At 41.3% G+C, this 26,959-nt stretch overlaps 2 protein-coding genes across 2 annotated transcripts in view; both read right to left on the reverse strand.

The window, feature by feature from the left end:
- The window catches only part of b4galt1l (DP-Gal:betaGlcNAc beta 1,4- galactosyltransferase, polypeptide 1, like), an 83,549-nt gene extending 78,314 nt beyond the window's left edge, over positions 1–5,235 (reverse strand). The window contains exons 1-2 of the mRNA XM_063069100.1: positions 4,814–5,235; positions 802–1,037 (exon numbers count right to left, since the gene is read on the reverse strand). Of these exons, the coding sequence (XP_062925170.1) occupies positions 802–1,037; positions 4,814–5,129 (552 nt within the window). The 5' untranslated portion in view covers positions 5,130–5,235. The remainder of the gene's footprint in view (positions 1–801; positions 1,038–4,813) is intronic.
- A 5,856-nt stretch (positions 5,236–11,091) lies between these two features.
- The window catches only part of LOC134357481 (leptin receptor overlapping transcript-like 1), a 76,805-nt gene continuing 60,937 nt past the window's right edge, over positions 11,092–26,959 (reverse strand). Inside the window, exon 4 of the mRNA XM_063069101.1 lies at positions 11,092–12,858. Coding sequence (XP_062925171.1) covers positions 12,742–12,858 — 117 coding nt within the window. The 3' untranslated portion in view covers positions 11,092–12,741. The remainder of the gene's footprint in view (positions 12,859–26,959) is intronic.

Below are 26,959 nucleotides of genomic sequence, written 5' to 3' on the forward strand. Positions count from 1 at the left end.
ATTTCAGAATGATTAAGGCAGTGTTGAACCAGTTTAGTTTTAATCACATCATAGTGACACTGGCACCTATCAACGGAACTAATGTATAAAGCAATACTTCCTTCACTTGTTTTAATGCTCAGCATTACAAAAGCCCTCAGCTCTCAAAGACCCCATCCATCCACTCCACAATCTCTTTGATCTTCTACTGTCAGGTACCGAAGTACAAGAACAAATAACAGCCTCTTCCACCAAGCTGTGAGATTTCTGAGCAACCACTACCATTCAGTGTACACTATTTATGATAGTGCCAGTAGCATTATACTGCAGCATATTTAACTATATGTTGTATATTCACTTTATGTCAACTTGCACATCTGCAGAATTCTTTATCTGTTAATATTTTTTTATATACTGTATGTGAAATATGGACTGTGTTTTGCACCTTGGTCCCAGGGGAATGTTGCATTGGTTAGCTGTATACCTCAGTATGGTTGAATGACGATAAACTTGAACTTAAATTAGGAGCGTATAGAATTTACGACCAGAACAAATATTTTACCATCCACTTTGTGCCAGTAGTTACCACGCTTATGCTTAACAATTCCAAACAATAAACCCACAACAATGATTATTGTCCACATCCACTGAATACAATGCACAGCAGTACACCACTAGTAAGCTGATGTGTGCTGAATTTGCAGAAGTTCACAGAAAATTCTCTGAGCACATCTCCCTCAAGCAGCTAAAAAACGGAAAGGGCACAGGCATTCTAATAAAGTGAAAAAGGACCATGAATTCATTACAGACGCAGTGCCTTACCTGATTAATAACATACACTCCATAATCAAGCTGCTGCCGTTGCAGAATTGGATGCAAGTAATACAGCCAGTATTTCAGATGCTCATCACGGTTGCGAAAAGGAATGACCACAGCAACTTTCTGAACAGCTATACAATCTGAAGGTGTAAATCGGCCTCCTATTCCCACTAACGAATTAATCTGTCTCACTTCCTCCAGATTAATAGATTGGGAAAATTCTATTCTTAATGGTCCCACTGGAGGGGGGGAGAGGGGGAGAGGGGGAGAGGGGGAGAAGGGGAGAAAAACATATTGTTAAATTACACACAATCATAATATGACTGAAAACTGACATCCCTTTTCGAAGAGGGATACAAATCATACCACTTTCTGCTGTAACACTAATTAAGATAGTTTCCTGCTGGGGTATTAGATAGAATCCAGTACAGGGGTTCCCAACCAGGGGTCTGCAACCCCTTGATTCATGGTAGGAACCCATAGCATAAAAAAAGTTGGGAACCCCTGCTCTAGTAGGTCTTGAAAGCACGGCCACTTCGCCTCTGACACAACTACACATTAACCAGGGATCACTGAATAAGCTGAAACTAAAACAGAATTTCCTTTTCTTTCCAGTTTAAGATGGTGCTACTGAAGACGGACGACAGGTTACTGGTGATTTGTAAAGCAAGAAATGCAACTAAACACTTTTTCTGTGGAAAATTGTGGTTAACAATCACCGCAAACAATGAAGAGGTGAGCACAGGCAAAGCTGACTCGAGGATCGAGGCATGCAGGTACAATGTAAAATTGGAGCAAGATTGAGACATGTTCAAGAAGTGGTTGGAGCAAGGTTGAGGCATGTTTGAAACAGAGTTGGAGCAAGCAGAGAGGAGAAAAGTTGCAGCCGAGGAGTTTCGGTGCCCATCCACTTAAACCTGGACTGATCTAAGTGCCAAGCCGATTCGGAAAGGCTGGGTATGCCCGGATCCTAGTGCAGAGGATGACCATTTAACTCTGAACAATTTAAACGCGGGGCCAGATGGACCGAAAAGGCAGGGTGTAAGGAACAAAGGCGAGGGTCAGGCCGGTTTGGCTCACTGCTCTACAAAGTTTACACCGATCTCCAGGACACTGAGTCTGACAGTTTGCCCTGCTGTGAGATGAATTGAGGCTGAGGCAATGGAACTGCTCTGGCTGATCTGAGTTTCGTGTCTACAGGCTCACTCTCATTCTGAATGCTGTTGTTTGCTTTTATTGTCAGCATGATTTGTGTTTTTCTCTCCCTCCCTTGGCACATTTGGTGTTGATCTTTTATTAAAATTGGGTTAATTAAGACAATACCTGTAAGCAGACAAATCTCAAAGGTGTATAATTTATACATACTTTGATAATACAGCAACTTTGAACTTTGATAGAAGCCCATGCCATATGTAGGTGTCAGATTACAGCACAAACACGAAATCAAATCTGAAACTCACATTATCTTCCTTTAAAACCTATCCTTTAAGTTCAAATAACTTTTAAACTCTGGCATAGTATTTTGACCAACAGGATAACTCCAGATCCCCAAGTGCAAATTCCAAAAAACACTGAATAACTTTTGAAATCTTTTGTGCAGATAGGTAATTCAACCCAATCTCTGTGTGTGATTTAGAACTGGAATTTGCATAAAGGCAGACTATTCAAGTGCAAAAAATTATGGCAGAAATAAAGGGAACTGCAAGCCTATCTTTTTTTTTTGAAATCAAGGAAGGTAGTAAGAATATTTCTTGAATAGTGAGAGAATAGGAGCTGTGGAGAAATATAAGGAAGTGACATAACAGTGTACACATATTACTAACAGCTATATGAGTAAAACAACATTTAAAAATCCTAGGGATACTCAATTAGCAATGATTGTTCATTATGACTTTACCAATAGAAACAAATCAGGTGTTCTCTTTGGAGGGCACAGACTTTCAGCATCATTCCTGCACTACAGTTAATTAAGACAATACCTGATCCCATTCATATATTTTTAATATTTGGCTCAAAAGCAGCACTTCTGTCAACATTTTGTGTTTGAGTCAGGGCTGTAAATTTAAATTGAGCATGCAACTGACTGAACCGCCTATGGCATTTTCCAGCGCATTTCTAATGATTAAGGATAGGGCAATGAAGTAATTAAAGAATTGGTCACCTTGTTACAGGAACAATGTGGTAGAGCAGGAAGAGTGCAGAGAAAATCTGCTCGGAAACTAGGATATTAACGGCACTGGAAGACCTGAGTTAAAGGAAGAGGTTGGTCAATATTGGTATTTATGAATGAGGGGTGACCTTATAGAAGTGTTTAAAAATACAAGAGGCACAAGTAGGGGGAATGGTAACAATCTTTTTCCAGGGTAGGGGGTACCAAAAGTAGAGGGCACATACTAAGTGTATGGTGAGAGGGGGAAGTTTTACAAGTGAACCTTGGTGATGCTTTTTCACACATAGGGTGGTGTGTATGGAAAGACATCCCAGAGGAAGTGGATGAGGCAGACACAATGATATCATTTAGGAAACACTAGCACAGATACAGGGAGATGCAGGGCTAAGAGGGATATAATCTGAACACAGGAGATCGGGACTAACTAGGAGGGCAACTTGGCTGGCTTGAATTCGTTGGGCCAAAGAGCCTTAATTGAGAACATAGTTCTCCTCCTTCCTTCCACTTTCTTTTTCCCCCAAAGCACAATAGCTATCTTCCGCTTTCCTTCCAGCCCAGATGAAGAGTTTAATCCAAAATGTCGACAGTCGATTTCCTTAGATGCTGCCTGACATCCGGGGTACTTGGAGACTAATGATAAAATGAGTCAAAGTCAGCATGGTTTCTGTCAAGGGAAATCTTGCCTGACAAATCTGTTAAAGAGTTCTTCGAGGAAGTAGCAAGCAGGGTGGACAAAGGAGAGGCAGAAGATGTCATTTACTTGGGATTTTCAGAAGGCATTTGATAAGGTGCCACATATGAAAAATTAGGAGTCCTCGTTCAAGACCCCCAGAAGGTTAACTTACAGGTTGAGACTGGTACAGAAGGCAAATGCAATTTTGGCATTTATTTTAAGGGGATTAGAATATAAAAGGAGATAATGTGGAGGCTTTGTAAGACGCTATTCAGGTCACACTTGGAGTATTGTCAACAGTTTCAGGCCCCATATTTCAGAAAGGATGTGTTGTCACTGGAGAGGGTCCAGAGGAGGTTCACAATGATGATTCCAGGAATGAAGAAACTAACATATGAGGAACATTTGGCCGCTTTGGGCCTGTACTCATTGGAATTTAGAAGAATCGGGGGTGGTGGAGATCTTATTGAAACCTACTAAATGTTGAAAGGACTTGATAGGTAACATTCTTTCTACATCCACCCCTATGTCGGGGGATATGCCGAACTAGAGAGCAGTCTCAAAATTGAGGGGCAACCTTTTAGAACAGGAGTAAGGAGGGCTTTTTTTTTTTAGCCAGAGAGTAGTGAATCTGTGGAATGCTCTGCCACAGATTGCGGTAGAAGCAAAGACCGTGGGTATACTTAAGGCGGAAGTTGGTCGGGTCCTGATCGGTCAGGGCATCAAAGGATATGGTGAGAAGGTCTATGGGGTTGAGTGGGATTCGGAATCAGCCATGATGGAAAGGCGGAGCAGGCTCGTCGGGCTGAACGCCTAACTCTGCTTCTATGTCTTATGGTCACCCAGCGCCTTTGTGTATAATCGCTAAACCTCTGCAAGTGAGATCATCCGTCGTGTAACAAGCCTGTCCAGACTTGACAGAATTCTTTATGTAAGATTGAGACGTCTCATATTCTAAATACAGGCCTAGTCTATGGGGACTATCGTACTCGGATCTAGTACACAGCTATCCTTTTTTAAAAATAGCATCTGGAGAATATATGTATAGTTTAGTGATGAACCGCTAACGCTGACTCACACCGCACGGGAAGATCCCACAAATCAGCGACAACGCCAGTCCGCTACATCCGCGCCCACTTCCCCCAAGTCTGGCCTCTTGCCCTTTTACCTACCGAGCAGCGGCGATGTCTCCGGACAAGGCAGGGGAGGGTGCGAAGGCGGCGGCGATGTGGTGCTGGGGGCCGCCGTGAGGTTCGGGGCCGTCGAATGATGGGCGCTGAAGTTAGCGAGGGACTTCTGCGCCGAGAAGCCGCCGATGCGACGCACCATCTGCGTGGTGTAGAAGTGTATGTCGAAGTAGTAGACCAGGCTGACCACCAAGTGGAGGGCGCTCAGCAACAGCAGCACCACACACGACACTTGGAAGACGCGGCTCTGCACGGAACAGCCACCCGCCAGCAACCCTGTTCCCAGCCCGCTCTTCACCATAGTCGGTAACGCGACCCTCTCGACTGACAACTCCTGGCAGTTAACTCGTCTCTAGACTAAGGAGCGGAAATTTGATCACACGCCCCACCTACCGGGGGAGGGAATACACAGAACAGCCCACCATGTACATGTATCGTTTCTGTTTGCTTACGTGTATTGCTTCGCATCCCGGCATAAATTACATCTACAATGTCGCACACATTCAATTCAATCTGCTGTAGCCGAAAGCAACCTTCTTTCTTGAATACAGCACCATCGATTTACGTATCACCAGCAAACTAGCTAAACCTGTAATACCTCGTACATTCACACCGGGCAGGGATATTTCATAGTCATAGTCATCGTCATAATCATACTTTATTGATCCCGGGGGAAATTGGTTTTCGTTACAGTTGCACCATAAATAATTAAGTAGTAATAAAACCATAATAATTAAATAATAATATGTAAATTATGCCAGGAAATAAGTCCAGGACCAGCCTATTGGCTCAGGGTGTCTGACCCTCCAAGGGAGGAGTTGTAAAGTTTGATGGCCACAGGCAGGAATGACTTCCTATGGCGCTCTGTGTTGCATCTCGGTGGAATGAGCCTCTGGCTGAAAGTACTCCTGTGCCCAACCAGTACATTATGTAGTGGATGGGAGACATTGTCCAAGATGGCATGCAACTTGGACAGCATCCTCTTTTCAGACACCACCGTGAGAGAGTCAAGTTCCATCCCCACAACATCACTGGCCTTACGAATGAGTTTGTTGATTCTGTTGGTGTCTGCTACCCTCAGCCTGCTGCCCCAGCACACAACAGCAAACATGATAGCACTGGCCACCACAGACTCGTAGAACATCCTCAGCATCGTCTGGCAGATGTTAAAGGACCTCAGTCTCCTCAGGACATAGAGACGGCTCTGACCCTTCTTGTAGACAGCCTCAGTGTTCTTTGACCAGTCCAGTTTATTGTCAATTCATATCCCCAGGCATTTGTAATCTTCTACTATGTCCACACTGACCCCCCGGATGGAAACAGGGGTCACCGGTACCTTAGCTCTCCTCAGGTCTACCTCCAGCTCCTTAGTCTTTTTCACATTAAGCTGCAGATAATTCTGCTGACACCATGTGACAAAGTTTCCTACCGTAGCCCTGAACTCAGCCTCACCTCCCTTGCTGATGCATCCAACTATGGCAGAGTCATCAGAAAACTTCTGAAGATGACAAGACTCTGTGCAGTAGTTGAAGTCTGAGGTGTAAATGGTGAAGAGAAAGGGAGACAAGACAGTCCTCTGTGGAGCCCCAATGCTGCTGATCACTCTGTCGGACACACAGTGTTGCAAGCACACGTACTGTGGTCTGCCAGTCAGGTAATCAAGAATCCATGACACCAGGAAAGCATCCACCTGCATCACTGTCAGCTTCTCCCCCAGCAGAGCAGGGCAGATGGTGTTGAATGCACTGGAGAAGTCAAAAAACATGACCCTCACAGTGCTCACTGGCTTGTCCAGGTGGGCGTAGACACGTTTCAGCAGGTAGACGATGGCATCCTCAACTTCTAGTCGGGGCTGGTAGGCGAACTGGAGGGTATCTAAGTGTGGCCAACCATAGGCTGGAGCAGCTCCAGAACAAGTCTCTCCAGGGTCTTCATGATGTGGGAGGTCAATGCCACTGGTGGTCATTGAGGCCACTGGGGCGCGGCGTCTTCGGCACAGGGACGAGGTGGGACGTCATGGGAAGGGAAGTGGGATTGGAGGCATTCCAGGAGAGGAGTGGGAAGAGGGAATTCCAGGGAAGGGGATAATTCCAGAATGGGGTGAGAGGAAGGGAGGATCAATGGTTGTGAGGGGAATGGAGTGGATTGGGATTTCAGGGAAGGGTCTGGGTTCCTGGAGGGTGGTGTAGGTGGGATTACAGATTCAAAGGGTGCAGCTGCAAAGGGTTTCAAGGCAATGGGGAGGTGGTTGAAAGAATTAAGAGTGATTATGGGGAGAGGGTGTTGGAGTGGACACTTCAGGTGTGAAAAAGAACTTAAGAGATTTTGGAAGAAGGGACTTCCAAGAGTGAAAGGGGTATGGATTCAGCTGGGAAGGAGTAGGGATTCCGAGGAAAGATGCATGGTGCAAAAGGATCCTAGAAAATTTTCCACTGAGAGGGGGATTCGGGAAGAATGGACTGGCAGAGAGAAAACGGATTTGGAGAGAAAGATTTGAGGATTCCGAGGAAACAGTATGGAGGGATGGGGTGGGTGGGAAATGAACGATTCAGAAAGGAAGATAAAATATTCAAGAGAGGGTTGGTGGGGAGAAAAATTCCAAGAATGGGGGAAGGAAGGGTGTGAGGTTACTCACTCCGGAAGGAAAAAATACTTAAATAGATAAAGATTGCAGCATGTTGTTGTGCCTACGCAACTTTGGAATGCTTTGTATGAATCACAAAAGGTTGTTTTGCAGGTACAACAGGTTACCAAGAAGCCATATAATCTGTTGGCCTCTATTGCTAGCCAAAGAAAATCTGCAGATGTTGGAAATCCAAGCAACACGTACGAAAAGCTGGAGGAACTCAGCAGGCCAGCTGAGTTCACCAAGCATTTTTTGGGTGTTGCCTTCATTGCTCGAGGAATTTCATTTAAGACAGGGCGGTTTTGCTGAAACTCTACAGGGTATTGGTGATGGTGCACCTGGGTACAGTTCTCATCTCCATACTTGACAAAAGATATACTGCCCTTGGAGACGGTGCAGACGTGTTGATTCTGGAGATGGAGGCTTAGTTTATGAGAAGAGATCGAGTTGCCTGTGACTCTATTCACTAGAGTTCAGAAGAAACATATGTGAAGGAGATAGATAAGATAGAGGCAGGAATGTTGCTTCCACTGGTAGGCAAGACAAGAACTAGGAATATAGCCTCAATAATAGATTTAGGGCAGAGATGAGGAGACACTGCTTTTCCCAGAAGGTAATGAATCGGTGGAATTCTCTGCCTAGGGAAGCAGTAGAAGTTATTTCACCAAATAGATTTAAGACACAGTGCCACACATAAAAATTGCTGGTGAACACAGCAGGCCGGGCAGCATCTACAGGAAGAGGTACAGTCGACGTTTCGGGCCGAGACCCTTCCCTAACGAATTTTTATGTGTGTTGCTTGAAATTCCAGCATCTGCAGATTTCCTCGTGTTTGCGTTTTTAAGACACAGTGAGATACATCTTTGCAAAGCAGATTGTGGGAAATGGTTGCAGGAGAAACACAGGTAGGAGGGTCTGAGTCTACAGCAATATCTTATTGAAAGGCTGATGGTATCCTCCATATCCTATTTCTTATGTACGTAGGAGCAGGGATACACCAGGTGATCAACAACACACAGTAGGGAGAGAGATTTGGAGAGCAAGGGCAAGGAGGCATTCAGAAGTTTGATTCATTGGGGTGGTAAAGGAGGAATTGGGGGTGGGATGAGGATGGAGATATACATCAGAGGCTAGGGAGAAGGAATTGGTGGAATATTGGGGAATGAGGAAATCTGGTAGGCGGTGGGTTGGAGGGAATGGAAAGGATTTGGGGTTGGAGAAGAATTTGATTATGAGTTGAAGTAATCCATGGCAAGGATGATCAAAAGGAGAAGCTATGATTAAAGCTATGTGTAATAATCACTTTGTTGGGTGATGATCAGAGACAGGTGCTAAAGGAATGGAGTATTGACAAAATGGAGGAGCTTAATTACTGGGAGATGCTGATCCTGTAAGTGCTGATCAGGGGGTATTCAAAAACCAGAACTGACACCCTAGAGATAAATTCAGCATCACTACTTTGGCAAATGGTTGATGAATACAAATCTCCTTTCCCCATGATTAAACCTGCCTTTAAATAATTCCCTCCCTTAATTCTCTTCCTCCAATCCAGCCTCCTGACTAATCCAACTTTATCCTCTCTTTAATGATTTTGCCCTCCCCAGATTCCTCTCTCCACAATCCATGCCTCCCGCATCCACTGTCGCCTGATCCACTCCAATCCTTCCACCCATTATTTCAGAAGGCCTGAACTGTGCCCCGCATGTAGGTGCAATTATGAAGAAAGCACAGCAACGCCTCTACTTCCTTAGATTCAGCACAACATCTGACAAATTTCTATAGCTGTGTGCTGGAGAGTATATTGACTAGCTGCATCACAGCCTGGTATGGAAACACCAATGCCTTCGAATGGAAAATGCTATAAAAAGTAGTGGATAGAGCCCAGTCTGTCATGGGTAATGCCCTCCCCACCAAAGAGCACATTGGTATGCAGGAAAGCAGCATCCATCATCAAAGATCTCCACAAGCCAGGTCATTTTTCCTTTTGCTGCTGCCATCAGGAAGATGCTACAGGAGCCTCAGCACTCTCACCACCAGGTGCAAGAACAGTTATTACCCCTCAACCATCAGCCTATTGAACCAGAGGGTACAGCATCCCTGCCCTGCCCTATCAATGAACTGTTCCCATAACTCACTTTAAAGGACTCTTCACCTCATGTTTCAATATTTATTGCTTATTTATTATTATTTCTTTATTTTTCCTTTAGTATTTGCAGTTTATTGTCTTTTGCACACTGGTTGTCCACCATTTTGGCTGTGGTCTTTCATTAATTCTATTATGGTTATTGCATTTACTGAGTTTGCTAACAAGAAAATGAATCTCAGGGTTGTTTATGGTGACATATATACTTTGATAATAAATTTACTTTGAACTTCTTCATTTCCCCAGTAACTGATAACCTACCACAGATCTTTCATTCCAAATGAACTTACTAGCCTGATGCCATCACATCCCATCTCCTCACCCTTTTCCCTTCCTCCCCAATTCATTTTCCTCCAGACAGTAAATCCCCTACCCCAGTAGTTTGATTAGGCTGTCCCCTTCTCAAACCCACCTCCTTTAATGGAAATTTAATGCAAATGCAGTTTCATGTGACAGAGAAAATAGATTGCCAACCACGTCAAAAATTGAAAGCAAGTCAAAACGAACAAGATGGGATGTACTTCCTTTCTAATCAACATGAGCTTTGACATTATTGACTTCTGTTTAAAAAAAGTTTTGAGTGGAAGAATTCACACAAATTGTCGGCAACATGGGCACATATTCGTGAGATTGCCCATTTTCAATAACAGATAAACTGGAGAGGGGTGATAGTTTATAAGGAAAGAAGAATCATGGATTAAATGATTTAAAAAAAGTGAAAAGACAAAGAGAAAAAGCTGATAATATTAATACCAGAGGGATAGATGGATACGCAGTGCAGAGTACATTTAAGCAAAGATCTTCATGAGTTTGCAGCCTTTCATAAAGAAAGTTTTGTTAATACCTGCACCTCTATTATTTGTTTCACAACAGGGGTGAGTCAACGACAAGTAAATCAAGGAACTTAGAACATAGAACATAGAATTGTACAGGACAGTACAGGCCCTTAAAATACTGAAAGGCTTTTATTCGCTGTACAATACGACCTCCACAGCCCCCGGACTGAGGGGGAGGGGCAAGGCGAACACCTTTATACAGGATTCTGTGGGAGGAGCCACAGGGGCAGTCAGCAGAGGGGTGTGTCCAGACAGGTAACCGAGTTACAACATATATACATGGTTTACCACACCCCTCACCTTAAATTCCTCCATATACCTGTCTAATAGTCTCTGATGGTGCTTCTGATTTGTTTTCACTGTTCAGTACAAGGTGCCCTCTTTTGTTTTGCTTCCTTTCAGACATTTAGTGTCTGTGTGTTTATTTGTATTCATCACCTTGGTACCAGAGTTAAATCTATATCCATTTTTACAGCTTAAAGATTTGGCTACTTGAATTTGTGCCTTGCATGAGTTGACCATATGGTAAAACCTTCATAATAGAAAGGAGAACATGTGACATAAAAGTGGTAAAATAAGGAATTAACTATAGTAGTTTGCTTTCAAAAAGGAAGCAGGAACTAAATCACATGAAAGGATACATGGGGGCACAGCAATGATTATATCATAATGTTTGTGGTCAGTTTGTGACAGGTATAAAGATAGAGCATGGAGCTGTGGCAAGGCCTATAGCCAACAACAGCAGCAAGAGAAGGAAGACCTTCCAGTGAAAACTCACCTTGTCTCAGAGAGCAATGGCAGAGTGAAGTGATGTTACGTTGTCAGAAATTAAGCTGCAGCAGAAGCAGCTGATTAGTAAGTACGGCCAGGTAAGTATTTCCACTATAGTTTAATAGTTAAATTGAAATACAGACAAAATGATTAGTAGTCTTTTGTTAAGAAAGTGTGTGTTAAACTATAAGGTTAATTCAATAAGACATTTTTAAATACATTTTGTCGTAAAGGGATCTTTTTTTTTCAAATTAAGAGGGCTACAAGAATAAGCCAGGTGATAATAAAATGATGAATCTAACATCTTTGGTAGGGAAATTATTGTAAAAAAGTAGGGGATAAGATTATCCACACATATAAAGGCATCAATGAAGATCTGTTGTTCTACTAACAGTTCTGGTTTCTTTTCTAACTATGCTAAGAAAAACAACAATACAAAATAAATTGTTATTGGTAAAGCCATCAAAAGCAAATTTTGTGTTTTTGACTCTATACTGATGTTTTATTAACAGTAAAGCTTAAAAACATGCAATATTGGACTCGACTTTACAATACAGCGCTAAAATCTGACTGCATATATACATAAGGTATTTTTATGTAAACACTAGCACAAAAAAGGGTAAATACTCTGACAGATTAAAATCTTAAATTATAAAATAAGTTAAAGAAAGAAGAATATTTAAAACAAATATGTCAATTCTTAAATACGATATTCTACAAATTTGCATCTAGTTTTGTTCAGTTCCTCTTTAGGTATCAATGTGAGAAGGTGAAAAATGACATCGTGTCTGTTAAATAGGGGCCGTGGACAATTCTGATTTGATGGAGGGGGAAGTGAAAGTACAGAGGAACATCTGGAGAAATTTCTGAAATGCTTGTTCGCTGTTGCTGTTACTGCGTGGTCAGGAATCTTTCGGAGGGTAGGCCTCAAAATCCCCGGCTTTGCCTGCTGGTGGTGACCGAGGTTGAGGTCGAATCATTCAGACAGAGAAGGCGCTCAGTACTCGGGGTCGGAGAGCTGATCAGAGCTCGAAGTTTTCGGATGACTCAGAGTCGGATTGCGGTCGGCATGGCAGGGAGAGTTTTTCTTCCTTCTCCCGTCTGCGTGAGATGTGGGACAGTTGAGAGACTTTGAACTTTTACTGTGCTCACGGACTTCTTCATCAAGTTATGGTATTGTTGCACTGTTGTAACTATATGTTATAATTATGTGGTTTTGTCAGTTTTTTCAGTCTTGGTCTGTCCTGTGTTTTGTGATATCACACTGGAGGAAATATTGTATCATTTCTTAATGCATGCATTACTAAATGACAATAAAAGAGGACTGCGTGTCTTCATAGTCTAATAGAGACTGCTAGCAAAAAAATCAGAATAATTTATGTTTAGATAAATAATGTTAAGTCTCCTGCCAGTGTATATTTGTGTGTAGACCAACAAAGGTGACTATATCCATTGCTGTCAGATGGTGGTTGACATATTTGCATAGTTCATTTTTGATTCGCAGTTTCGCTCCAGTATCTGCTTGCATATGAAGCCCTCACCACTGCTGCCAACTGAAGTCATCGTTAGTGCCAAAAACAATGAAAAATCCCAGAATGGTTGCAAAGATGATGATATTGCCCGTTAATACCAGAGAACATGCTCCCCATTGAATCTGAAATTTAAAAATAACATTTTAAAGAAATAGTTTCTCAACTAAAATATTAAACCATGGCCTAAGGTTTTCCATGTCCAACCACATTGTTTTGCTTTTGTACTTGTAACAACTGAGTGAATTAACATTCAGATTCCATTACATTAAGAGCATTATGATATTTCCTGCATATTCTGGATATCTTTTAAACTTTGTACTGACTTTGCAATTCTATCTGCAATATGATATTTTTCAATTTTATAATTGTGAATCACATCCAGAACACATACCAAATAGGAATGTTGTGGGCATTAGTCAAAAAGTAGATGTGGTGAACAAATCTGACCAACTCTTAGGATCTTGCAGACTGAAAGCAACATTTTGTTTATTTCCTTTTCAGAAGCTTTTGATAAAATTCACTTTAAAACATCTAATTAAACAAAATCAAAATATGTCATACACAGGAAATCTGGAGGGAAAAAACAAAGTACTGGAAAGGCTGTGAAGAGAAAGAAGTTAATGTTTCAGTAGAACACCTTTCAAAAGATTGGGAATGCTGAAATGAGAACAGATTCTGGAAATTTCACATAATGACTCTGCTTTTCCATTTCCTTCTTCTTTAGCAGTGTCTCTCACACTGTACCATTATGGCTTCTTTAACTTAATTTCTTCTGTCCTCTACCCTAATATGGATTTTTCTCCATATTCTCTCTTTTTTTCCCTTCCCTTTTTCTCCGCACTTAAAATCTGCTTACATTTTAATCATTCCCAGATCAGCGGAACGTTCATGCTACAATTATACAAAATGACTGTCAAATGTTGGTCACTTCAACTTCAAAGGGATATACTTGCTTTAGCAAGAATGCAACAAACACTCACCAGATTGATTCTTTGGATCGCAGGGCAGCCATACAAGAGATTAGTGAATTCAGGCCTATTTGGCCCAAAGTTTAGAAGAATGAGGGGAGTTACTTACTTTACTTTAAACTTTATTGTTGCCAAACAATTGATACTCGAACGTATAATCATCATAGCGATATTTGATTCTGTACTTCCCGCTCCCTGGATTACAAATCAATAGTAAATATAAAAAATTTAAATTATAAATCATAAATAGAAAATAGAAAAGGGAAAGTAAGGTAGTGCAAAAAAACCGAGAGGCAGGTCTGGATATTTGGAGGGTACGGCCCAGATCCGGGTCAGGACCCGTTCAGCAGTCTTATCACAGTTGGAAAGGAGCTGTTCCCAAATCTGGCCATACGAGTCTTCAAGCTCCTGAGCCTTCTCCCAGGGGAAGAGGGACGAAAAGTGTGTTGGTTGGTTGGGTCGTGTCCTTGATTATCCTGGCAGCACTGCTCCACTAGCGTGCAGTGTAAAGTGAGTCCAAGGATGGAAGATTGGTTTGTGTGATGTGCTGCGCCATGTTCACAATCTTCTGCAGCTTCTTCCAGTCTTGGACAGGACAACTTCCATACCAGGTTGTGATGCACCCCAGAAGAATGCTTTCTACGGTGCATCTATAAAAATTAGTGAGGGTTTTATGGAATAGGCCAAATTTCTTTGGTTTTCTCAGGAAGTAAAGGCGCTGGTGGGCCTTCGTGGCAGTGGACTCTGCTTGGTTGGACCAAGTCAGGTCATTTGTGATATTGACCCTGAGGAACTTAAAGCTTTTGACCTGTTCCACTTGTGCACCACCGATGTAAATTGGGTCGTGCGGTCCGCTACTCCTTCTGAAGTCAACAACCAATTTCTTCGTCTTGCTGACGTTGAGGGATAGGTTATTGTCTTCGCACCATGCCACCAGGTTCTTAATTTCCTCTCTGTACTCAAACTCATCATTACCCGAGATACGGCCTACAATTGTTGTGTCATCAGCAAACTTACATATTGAGTTAATGGAAACTTGGCTACACAATCATGGGTGTACAGTGAGTACAGTAGGGGGCTGAGTACACCCCTTATGGGGCACCGGTGCTCAGAGTGATTGTAGAGGAGAGCTTGTCCCTTATTTTTACAGCCTGGGTCCTGTCTGTGAGGAAGTTGAAGATCCAGCTGCAGATCTGAGTGCTAAGGCCCAGGTTCCGGAGCTGTTAAAGTTCAGTTAAAGTTCTAAAAGGGCTTAACAGGCTTACTATAGAATGTATCTCCTGGCTGGGAAATCTAGAATCAGGATAATTATAAACATTTAACTCTTGAGATGAACCTGTTAAATGCTCTACTACAGAAGGCAGTGGAGGACAAGTTACTGAATACATTTAAAGATACAGAGATTTCCAAATTAAAGGGCATCAGTTTTGGATTGGGAGCTGGAAAATTGTATTAAAATAGAGGATTTAAGAGTACATTGGGGTAGATTCTTAAGTGCTGAATGGAAACTGAAATGAACTGCATATGTACAGTATTTAGAAAGAGTTCATACAAAAATGCATAAATAGGGAAAGCAAACAGGGCTTCACCATCCCACACTGACTGCCAACCTGTCATTGTATTTAAAGAAACAGTCTAGCTATGTTCCCTACTCCAAAAAAAATGCTGTTGGTTTAGGGTACAAGGTACTTATAATCGGTTTGACAGATTTTGTATTAATGATTGCAATTGGTCCTTAGTTGTTATTATGCTTCTTTCTTGAAGCATAACCATCTAATTTATGAAAGCACTGCTGGGTGGGAAGTTTCAATCTTTAGAACCATTAGCAATCTTTAGAAACAATGATATACTATGTCTTTCAAGTCAGGATGCTGTGTGACTTGGAACTGGGAGATTCCTATGCATTTGTTGCCTTCATTTTTCTGGGCGGCAGATATTCTGGATTTGAGGTGTTGTTGAAAAAACTTTTGGAAAGTTGCAGCATGAGGAATTATGGGAGTTAATGTCTAAGTGATGTGCAGAATGCCAGTAAAATCAGATATTATTTATTTTTCATGTGGGGGGGGGGCCCTCAATGACTTACAAGTTTTTTTCTCTGTATTTTATGGCTATCTGGAAAAGACGAATCTCAGATGTATGTGAATTCTGGATACATACTTTTATAACAAAATGAACCTTTGAGCATTCTTGACTGTTTCTGAAGCTCCACTTATCCAGGGAAGTGATAATTATTCCAAAAGACTTTATGGAGATTAAGACAGATTAGGTGATAAGGAGAACAAGTATGACTAGCAAGGCATTTTAAAGAAAAGGGGAGAGAAAGGAACCTATTTATTAAATAAAAACAATTGTACAGAAAGGAACCTATTTATTAAAAAACAAATGTAGAAAAGCACTAAATCATTCAGAGTCTTTTCCAGCCAGATGCCCTGGATGAAACATGAGATTCGCAATCTGCAGAGGGGTAGGCCAGAGGCATTCAAATCTGGTGACCAAGAAAGTTACAAGAGGTCCAGGTATGATCTCTGGAAAGCCACCTCAGTAGCGAACTGACTAAACTTGAATCAACAAAGATGTTCGACAGTTGTGGCAGGGCTTGAATACTATCATTTCTTATACAGATAAATCAAGCGAGATAGGGAAGAGCAGGGCTTTGCTTCCAGATGAGCTCAACGCTTACTAAGCTTACTTTGACTGTCAAAAAACATGGCGGTACCACTACAAACTCCCACAGCCCCCGAGGATCCTATGATTTCAGTCTCTGAGACTGACGTACGAGCAGCCATCAGGAGGGTGAACCCATAAAACGCATCCTACCCAGACAGGGTACCTGGCCAAGTGCTTAAAGGCCTGTGCTGATCAACTGGCTGGAATGTTCACTGAGATCTTTAACCTCTCACTTCAGCAGTTTGAGGTAACCACCTGCTTTAAGTAGACTTCAATTATACCAGTGTCCGAGAAGAACATGGCGACCTGCCTCAATGACTATCATCCAGTAGCACTTACATCCAAAGCGATGAAGTGTTTTGAGAGGTTGGTGATGAAACATATCATCTCCTGCCTGAGAAGCGATTTGGATCTGCTCCAATTTTCCTATCGGAGCAACAGGTCCACAGCAGATGCCAGCCACCTCACTGGCTTTTCACTCAACCCTGGAATATCCAGGCAGCAAAGATGCATACATCAAGATGCTCTTTATGGACTACAGCATGGCATTCAATACTATCAATAAACTTCAAGGCCTTGACCTCAGTAGCACTTGTGCAATTGGATCACTTTTAGACCCCAATCAGTTCAGATTGGCAACATCTCCACAATCTCCATCAGACCAGGTATACCACAAGACTGTGTACCTGCTCTACTTACTTTACATTTACAACTGTGTGGCTAAGCACAGCTCCAATAGCATATTCAAGTTTGCTCACGACACTTATAGTAGGAAAATTGAAAATGGGGCTGAGGATCAGAGGTGGAGAAGGTCAGCAACTTTAAATTCCTCAGTTATATTATTTCCGAGGACCTGTCATGGGTGCAGCATTTGTGCAATTACGAAGAAAGCATGGCAGTGGCTGTACTTCCTTAGGAGTTAGCAAAGATTCAGCATGTAATCTTTGACAAACTTCTATAGATGAGTAGTGGAGAGAATATTAACTGGCTGCATCCTAGTCTAGTATGGAAACAATAATGCCCTTGACCGGAAAATTCAACAAAAAGTAGTGAATACAGGCACTCCTCATCATTGAGCGCATCGACACAAAGCGTTGGCACAGAAAAGCAGCATCCATCATCAGGGATCCCCACCATCCAGGTCATGCTCTCTTCTTGCTGCCGCCATCAGGAAGAAGATACAGGAGCCTCAGAACTCACAGCATCAAGTTTAAGAACAATTACTACCCCTCAACCATCAGGCTCTTGAACCAAAGGGGAGAACTTCACTCAACTTCACTTGCCCCATCATTGAAATGTTCCCACAATCTAGAGACTCACTTTCAAGGACTCTTCATATCATTTTCTCGATATTTATTGCTTAGAATCACTAGAATACAAACTCAATATCCCAATGTTTTAGTGGCTGTTACTGGAGATTTTAATCATGTTTCTCTCAAGGCAACAATACCAACTTTTTATCAATATATCAGCTGTCCTACATTGGACAATAGAACATTAATAGAATATTAATTGTCTTCTATGTTAGCACGGGAAATGCCAAATAAATGTATCGTAGACTTAACTTACATTCCTAAAGGCTGTGGATACCAACCCAGACATGTTGGCGTCGGGAGGAAAGGATGGTGTGATATTTTGTATGTAGCTTCAATAGGAAGCATTGTCTATGCATTGTCTATAACTTTTAAGTAGCGATTGCCTTTTATGATTAGCATATAAATATCGAGGCCACATTGAACTAACAGACCTTTCTGCGGAAAGCGTCTCGGTACGTAGATACCTGCTGTACCTTGTTGTGTCGAATAAAGAAGCTGCTTTGTATCTGCCAGTGACTCTGTCTCTCCAGTGATTTCATCCACGCTACAACATGGGTCAACAAGGATTGTAAGGAGGTAGACTCGGGATGTTAATGAGACACTGCAAGAATGCTCTGAGAGGACAGACTGGGATGTGTTATGTGAGCCACACAGGGAGGACATTAACAAAATGACTGATTGTATCACAGACTATATCAAATTCTGTGAGAACAGCATCTTGCCAGACTATATGCTGTTTCCCCAACAAGAAGCCCTGGATCACCAGTGAAAGAACTATTGAATATTAAGAAGAAAGCCTTCAGGTCTGGAGATAGATAAGTACCGAGGTGAGTACAGAGTGAACTGAGGGTGAGGCTGAGGGAGTGCAAAGAATCCTACAAGAGGAAGCTGGAATCCTACAAGCTCCAGCAGAATAGCATAAAAGACATGTATTCAGGCATGGAGCAGATCGCTGGCTTCAAGGTTAAGGAAAGAAAGATCAAGGGCTGCCTGAATAGGGCCAACAAATTGAACTTGTTTTTCAACAGGTTCAGTATGGGACCTCCTGTTGTCCCCTCCCCTACTTGCCCAGACCACATACCCTTTCTGCCCCCAAACCTTCTCCTTCCACCCCTCCCTCCCCTCCGGTGAATGCTTGTGTTCCAAATGCCCGAACTTTGGAGTATCTTGCCTCCATGGAGATGACAACCCTCCCCCACCTGACTGTGACTGCAGATCAGGGTAAGAGACAGCATGGAGAGACTGCATAAAGGCCTTCAACAGTAGTCATAGTCCTAGTCATACTTTTTTATTGATTCCGGGGGAAATTGGTTTTTGTTACAGTTGCACCATAAATAATTAAATAGTAATATGTAAATTATGCCAGGAAATAAGTCCAGGACCAGCCTATTGGCTCAGGGTGTCTGACCCTCCAAGGGAGGAGTTGTAAAGTTTGATGGCCACAGGCAGGAATGACTTCCTATGACGCTCTGTGTTGCATCTCGGTGGAATGAGTCCCTGGCTGAACGTACTCCTGTGTCCAACCAGTACGTTATGTAGTGGTTGGGAGACATTGTCTTTTCAGACACCACCGTCAGAGAGTCCAGTTCCATCCCCACAACATTACTGGCCTTACGAACGACTTTGTTGATTCTGTTGGTGTCTGCTACCCTCAGCCTGCTGCCCCAGCACACAACAGCAAACATGATCGCACTGGCCACCACAGACTTGTAGAACATCCTCAGCATCGTCCGACAGATGTTAAAGGACCTCAATCTCCTCAGAAAATAGAGACGGCTCTGACCTTTCTTGTAGACAGCCTCAGTGTTCAACACAATCGAAGCACTTCTTCTAAGTCAGAAGCTGCAAAGGGTAGGCATAGACAAATCACTGTCTCCTGGATTACTGACTACCTGACAGATAGACCCCAGATTGTACAGCTGGGTAGCTCTCTGTCTGAGATGGTGGTGAGTGGCACTGGAGTGTCACAAGGGACTGTCCGGTCTCCGTTTCTGTTCACATTGTACACCTCAGACTGTCAGTACAAATCTGAGTCTAGTCACTGGCAGAAGTTCTCTGATGGCTCTGTGGAGGTTGGGTGCATCAGAGATGGGCAGGAGTCAGAAAACAGAGCACTGGTGGACAAGTTTGATGAGGGAGAAATCATCTGCTCCTGAACGTGGCCAAAACCAGCGAGATGGTGATTGATTTTAGGACGAAGAGGACTGTGACGAGCCCTGTATACATTCTGGGAGAAGATGTTGTGGTGGTGGAGGAGCACAAATACTTGGGTGTTCACCTCAACAACAGACTTGACTGGAAAACCAACAACAAGGCTGTTTACAAGAAGGAGATGAGCAGACTCTATTTGCTAAGGCAGATGAGATCCTTCAAAGTGTGTAGCAGAATATTGGAGATCTTTTACCAGTCTGTTGTAGCAAGTGCTGTCTTCTTTGCGGGTTTATGTTGGGGGAGCAGCATCGGTGCTGGTGATGCAAAAAGACTAAATAAACTCATCAAAAAGGCTGGATCTGTCCTTGGCTACAACCTGGACTCAATTTTGAGTTAGTGGTGGAGAGGGGGTCACTATACAAATTGCTATCCATTATGGACAATCTGGCACATCCTCTCCATGACCTACTGAATAAGCAGTGGAGCACCCTTCCGAACAGACTCATTCAGCTGCACTGTCACACGGATTGTTACAGAAAATCTTTCCTACCAAATGCAATAAGCATATACAACAGTTCATCTCTGTCCAACAGGAGAACACACATCATAGTACAATAATCTTTGTTTTATTATATTGTACATTATTGCACAGTATTAGCACAGTAGTACATTATTGTGTATGTTATTATTCTGTACTTTACTATTAGTTAAGTCTGCACACTGCGAAGTGTGTTTTTAATGTTGCTGCTGTAACGAAAGAATTTCTCACTCAGGATCACTAAAGTACTTTTAGAACCATAGAACCATGGAACCATAGAAACTACAGCACAGAAACAGGCCCTTTGGCCCTTCTTGGCTGTGTCAAACCATTTTCTGCCTAGTCCCACTGACCTGCACACGGACCATATCCCTCCATACACCTCCCATCCATGTATCTGTCCAATTTATTCTTAAATGTTAAAAAAGAACCCGCATTTACCACCTCGTCTGGCAGCTCATTCCATACTCCCACCACTCTCTGTGTGAAGAAGCCCCCGCTAATGTTCCCTTTAAACTTTTCCCCCCTCACCCTTAACCCATGTCCTCTGGTTTTTTTCTCCCCTTGCCTCAGTGGAAAAAGCCTGCTTGCATTCACTCTATCTATACCCATCATAATTTTATATACCTCTATCAAATCTCCCCTCATTCTTCTACGCTCCAGGGAATAAAGTCCTAACCTATTCAACCTTTCTCTGTAACTGAGTTTCTCAAGTCCCGGCACCATCCTTGTAAACCTTCTCTGCACTCTTTCAACCTTATTTATATCCTTCCTGTAATTTGGTGACCAAAACTGAACACAATACTCCAGATTCGGCCTCACCAATGCCTTATACAACCTCATCATAACATTCCAGCTCTTATACTCAATACTTCGATTAATAAAGGCCAATGTACCAAAAGCTCTCTTTACAACCCTATCTACCTGTGACGACACTTTTAGGGAATTTTGTATCTGTATTCCCAGATCCCTCTGTTCCACTGCACTCCTCAGTGCCCTACCATTAACCCTGTATGTTCTACATTGGTTTGTCCTTCCAACGTGCAATACCTCACACTTGTCAGTATTAAACTCCATCTGCCATTTTTCAGCCCATTTTTCCAGCTGGTCCAAGTCCCTCTGCAGGCTCTGAAAACCTACCTCACTGTCTACTACACCTCCAATCTTTGTATCATCAGCAAACTTGCTGATCCAATTTACCACATTATCATCCAGATCACTGATATAGATAACAAATAACAATGGACCCAGCACTGATCCCTGTGGCACACCACTAGTCACAGGCCTCCACTCAGAGAAGCAATTCTCTACCACCACTCTCTGGCTTCTTCCATCGAGCCAATGTCTAATCCAATTTACCACCTCTCCATGTATACCTAGCGACTGAATTTTCCTAACTAACCTCCCATGCGGGACCTTGTCAAAGGCCTTACTGAAGTCCATGTAGACAATATCCACTGCCTTCCCTTCATCCACTTTCCTGGTAACCTCCTCGAAAAACTCCAACAGGTTGGTCAAACATGACCTACCACGCACAAAGCCATGTTGACTCTCCCTAATAAGCCCCTGTCTATCCAAATGCTTGTAAATTCTGTCTCTTAGTACTCCCTCCAATAACTTACCTACTACCGACGTTAAACTCACCGGCCTATAATTTCCCGGATTACTTTTCGATCCTTTTTTAAACAACGGAACAACATGAGCCACTCTCCAACCCTCCGGCACTTCACCCGTAGACAGCGACATTTTAAATATTTCTGCCAGGGCCCCCGCAATTTCAACACTAGTCTCCTTCAAGGTCCGAGGGAACGCCCTGTCAGGTCCCAGGGATTTATCCACTTTAATTTTCCTCAAGACAGCAAGCACCTCCTCCTTTTCAATCTGTACAGTTGCCATGGTCTCACTATTTGATTCCCTCAATTCCATAGATTTCATGCCAGCTTCCTTAGTAAATACAGACGCAAAAAACCTATTTAAGATCTCCCCCGAGACTTCCGGTAGCGCTCATGGAGTGAAGTCGCGTTCTTGACTCGCTCCATTACCTCTGAGTTTTTTTACTCTATGGTCAGCTATACTTTAATTAACCATTAAGGCATCAATTTTTATAATACTTTGAATTAAACTGAATTCTCTGACAATTGGATGATACTTAGATCTGCTATGTCTAAGAACGGGAAAAACGGCAAGGATGGTAAACCTTCGGCTAAACCGAAAGCTACGGATCTCCCTCCGACTGAATCACCGGTGACTTTGAAAGCGATATCGGAGTTAATTCAGAGGGAAATTTCAACCTCTGTTAGGGAGATGATTCGTACGGAAATTGCAGGCTTTGTTAAAGATCTGATTCATGCGGAAATCTCAACTAATTTCCAGAAAATTGCCGATTTAATTGATAAGATGCAAACATGTATTGCGGAACATCAGTCGGCTATATCTGATCTTCAAAAATTCGCGCAACAAAGTGAGCTTAAGATGGGGAAAATCGAAGAAACAATTAATGTAATGAAGAAGAAACTTGACTTTTTGACTTTTAAAAACTCTGACTTGGAATCTAGAATGCGACGGCAGAATTTACGAATGATCGGCGTGAGAGAAGCCGTTGAAGCTAACAACCCCATGAAATATTTCTCTCAACTTTTAAAAGATGCATTCCCTACTGTATTTCCTGACCAACCACCGCTACTGGATCGTGTTCACAGAATCCCATCATACTCGTCTAGGTCAGATAGACCTAGGCATGTTATTTTACGTTTTCATTACTTTCAAGACAAGGAGAGACTGTTTCGATTCGCTCGATCTAAAGGTTTCATTGATTTTTCGGATCTTAAGTTCCGATTCGTGGAAGATTTCAGTAAACCAATCTGGGACCAACGGGTCCGTTACAGATCCGTGATGTCGGAATTCTATAAGATGGATTTAAGACCAGCGCTGCTGTACCCTGCACGTCTAAGGATTCGCATGTTAGATGGAGCCCTTCGTTTTTTTGATTCTCCATCGGATGCCCAGAGTTATCTGGATCAACTTTCATCTTCAACATCTTAATTGCCTTTTTTTTTAATTTTCTCCGTTGATCGGAGGCTGTGAATTGGTTGGTTTTAACTTTTCTGTGCCCTATTTGGGCAGAAAAGTTTACTTTTGATTTCTTAATATGGCTGCTAAACTTTCTTTTTAACTGCGTCATTTCTTTCTTTTCCCAGGGGATTCTGGGTGGTTACTTCCCTTTTGTCATCTTACGTATTTCCTGTGCGGCCTTAAATTTTGTAGTTTTTTTTAAATTTTATTCTGTTTTGCTTTTTATAATCACTTTATGTTAATAATCCTATTTTTTTTTGTTGCTGTGTCTATTCATGAGTTTGAGGTTTATTGTGGTTTTTTTTTAATATATATTTTCCGGCTTTTGTTCTGTTCTGTGTGTATTCTAATTGAGCTAACTTTTTTTTTACTTATTTTTTTACTGTTTTACAATTAGCTGATCCTTTTCATATTTATACCTTTTTTTTAGGGAGCGTATACCGGAAGTCATGGGGGTAGTTTTAGCGCTTGCTTCTTTCTGGCGGGTCTGCTTTAGATTTTGCCTTGGGGGCTTGGGGTGGGGGGTGGTGGGAGGGGCTTCACGTTTTAGTTTGTTTTTCTTTGGGCTATATACATTATTGAAGTACTGGTTGCGTCCTTTTCCCTGGTATCTTTTGTATGTTCTGTTTCCTCTCCGGGTTTGTGGGTCGCGCCTATTGTCAATCCTCCTTGTTGTGGGTTGACTTTAGGATTTATGGAGTCTATTATTAATTTTGTCTCCTGGAATACTAATGGTCTTAATCATCCTATTAAAAGAAAAAAAGTTTTTAAAGTGTTCCGGAGACTTAAAGCACAAATTTTATTTTTACAAGAGACCCATGTACGGAGGGGGGACAGACTACGTTTTTTCAAATTCTGGAAGGAACAACAATTTCATTCGAACTCCAATGCTAAGATTCGAGGCGTCTCTATTTTTATAGATTCCTCAGTTACTTTTATACAACAGGATATTATCTCTGATCCGAATGGTAGATTTTTATTGGTTAGTGGTTTACTATTTAATAAAAAAGTAGTTTTGGTTAATGTTTATGCTCCTAATATGGATTGTCCGGAATTTTATAAATCATTGTTTGATCAGTTTCCGAATTTGAACGAGTTTTCATTGATTTGGGGCGGAGATCTTAATACCTGTTTATCTCCAGCTTTGGACCGTTCGGCTCCTTTACGGACTTTACCTAATAAATCTGCAAATTTGATTAATTTTTTTCTTTCTGATTCTGGGTCGACGGACATTTGGCGTTTTCTGCATCCTCAGGAAAAAGATTTTTCCTTTTTTTCACATGTTCATCATTCCTATTCAAGAATTGATTATTTTTTTATTGACTCTCGTCTCATTCCTTCAGTGATTAAATGTGATTATGATTCTATAACCATTTCGGATCATGCTCCACTTAAGCTTTCTATTAAAATTATGGCCAATATACCAAACAATAGACAATGGCGTTTTAATTCGCTGTTGCTTCAGGACTCGGACTTTGTTAATTTTATGAATGAACAGATTGAGCTTTTTTTTACAATTAACCATACAGAAGATATTTCGGTTAACACTCTTTGGGACACTTTTAAAGCCTATATTCGGGGTCAGATTATTTCGTATTCCGTTGCTTTGAGGAAGAAACAGAAGCAGGAGGAGATGGCAATTGTGGACAAGATTAAAGAAATTGATAAGAAATATGTTATGGCTCCTTCTGAGGAGCTATACAAACAAAGAACTGAACTTCAAATGGAACACAGTTTACTACTCTCGTCCTCGATTGTAAACCAATTAAAGAAAACAAGAAGTGATTTTTATGTTCATAGTGATAAAATTGGCAAGCTGCTGGCTAATCAATTGAAATCTAATTATGTTAAATCTCAAATCAATCAGATTTATAACCAAAATGATCGATTGATATTGGATCATGTGGGGATTAATCAAACCTTTTGTGATTTTTATTCTTCTTTATATCAATCAGAGTCTCCTCGAGATTCTAAATATATGAATGATTTTTTAGATAAGTTAGACTTCCCTCAGATTTCACAGGATATGTCTTCTTTATTAGATACTTCCATTACAATGGATGAGATTAAGAATGTTATTTTTTCTATGAATCTGGGGAAAGCTCCTGGCCCTGATGGGTTTACCGTTGAATTTTATAAATGTTTTGCTTCTTTATTGATTCCTTGGCTCTATAAGGTTTTTGAGGCTTCTTTGAAACTTGGTAAACTTCCGGAATCTTTTAATAGAGCATCAATTTCTCTAATACTAAAGAAGGATAAAGACCCTGCTCAATGTGCATCTTATAGACCAATATCTTTATTAAATGTTGATTCTAAAGTTTTTTCTAAGTTATTAGCAAATAGACTAGAAAAAGTACTTCCTTCTATTATTTCGGAAGACCAAACGGGTTTTATTAAAGGTCGTTACTCTTTTTATAATATTCGTACATTGTTAAATATCGTTTATACTCCCTCACAAAATGTTCCTGAGTGTGTTATTTCTTTAGATGCCGAGAAAGCTTTTGATAGAGTAGAATGGCCTTATTTATTTAAGGTGCTTGAAATGTTTAATTTTAGCTTGAAATTTATATCCTGGATTAAACTGTTATATCACTCCCCTGTAGCCTCGGTTCGTACTAACTCTTTAAACTCACCTTTTTTTCCTCTCTTTCGTGGTACTCGACAAGGCTGTCCTCTTAGTCCCCTATTATTTGATATTGCATTAGAACCTCTTGCAATTGCTATTCGAGAATCTTCAAATATTACTGGGATAACTCGGGGATTAAAGTCCCATAAATTATCACTCTATGCTGATGATTTACTTTTATATATTTCTAATCCTGAGAGATCTATTCCTGCTGTTTTAGAGTTATTAGCACAATTTGGTCTTTTCTCAGGTTATAAATTAAATCTTAGTAAGAGTGAACTTTTTCCGATTAATAAACATCTTCCCTTATATTATAAATTTCCATTTAAATTGATTAATAATTACCTTTCATATCTTGGGATTAAAATTACTTGTAAACATAAAGATTTATTTAAGACTAACTTTTTACCATTAATAGACCATATTACTCAACTTTCATCTAAATGGTTTCCCTTATATTTAACTTTGATTGGTCGTATTAATGCAGTTAAGATGTTTTTTTTGCCAAAATTTTTATATGTGTTTCAGGCATTACCAATTTTCGTTCCTAAATCTTTTTTTGATAAAGTCGACTCTAAAATTTCTTCATTTATTTGGCAGAATAAGAATCCGAGACTGGGTAAAATACATTTACAGAAAGCTAAGAGAGATGGAGGTTTAGCATTACCTAACTTTAGATTTTATTATTGGGCTATTAATATTCGACATATGAAATTTTGGTTACTTGACCGGGACATACTATCTATTCCTAAATGGGTAGCATTGGAATTACAATCTGTTCAGGGTTATACACTTGGTTCTATTTTAGGTTCATCTCTTCCCTTTGATTCGAAACGCCTTAAGCAGGTCTCTAACCCGATCGTTAAATATGCTTTGCGTATTTGG

Source organism: Mobula hypostoma, chromosome 16, assembly GCF_963921235.1.
Source record: "Mobula hypostoma chromosome 16, sMobHyp1.1, whole genome shotgun sequence".
NCBI lineage: Eukaryota > Metazoa > Chordata > Chondrichthyes > Myliobatiformes > Myliobatidae > Mobula > Mobula hypostoma.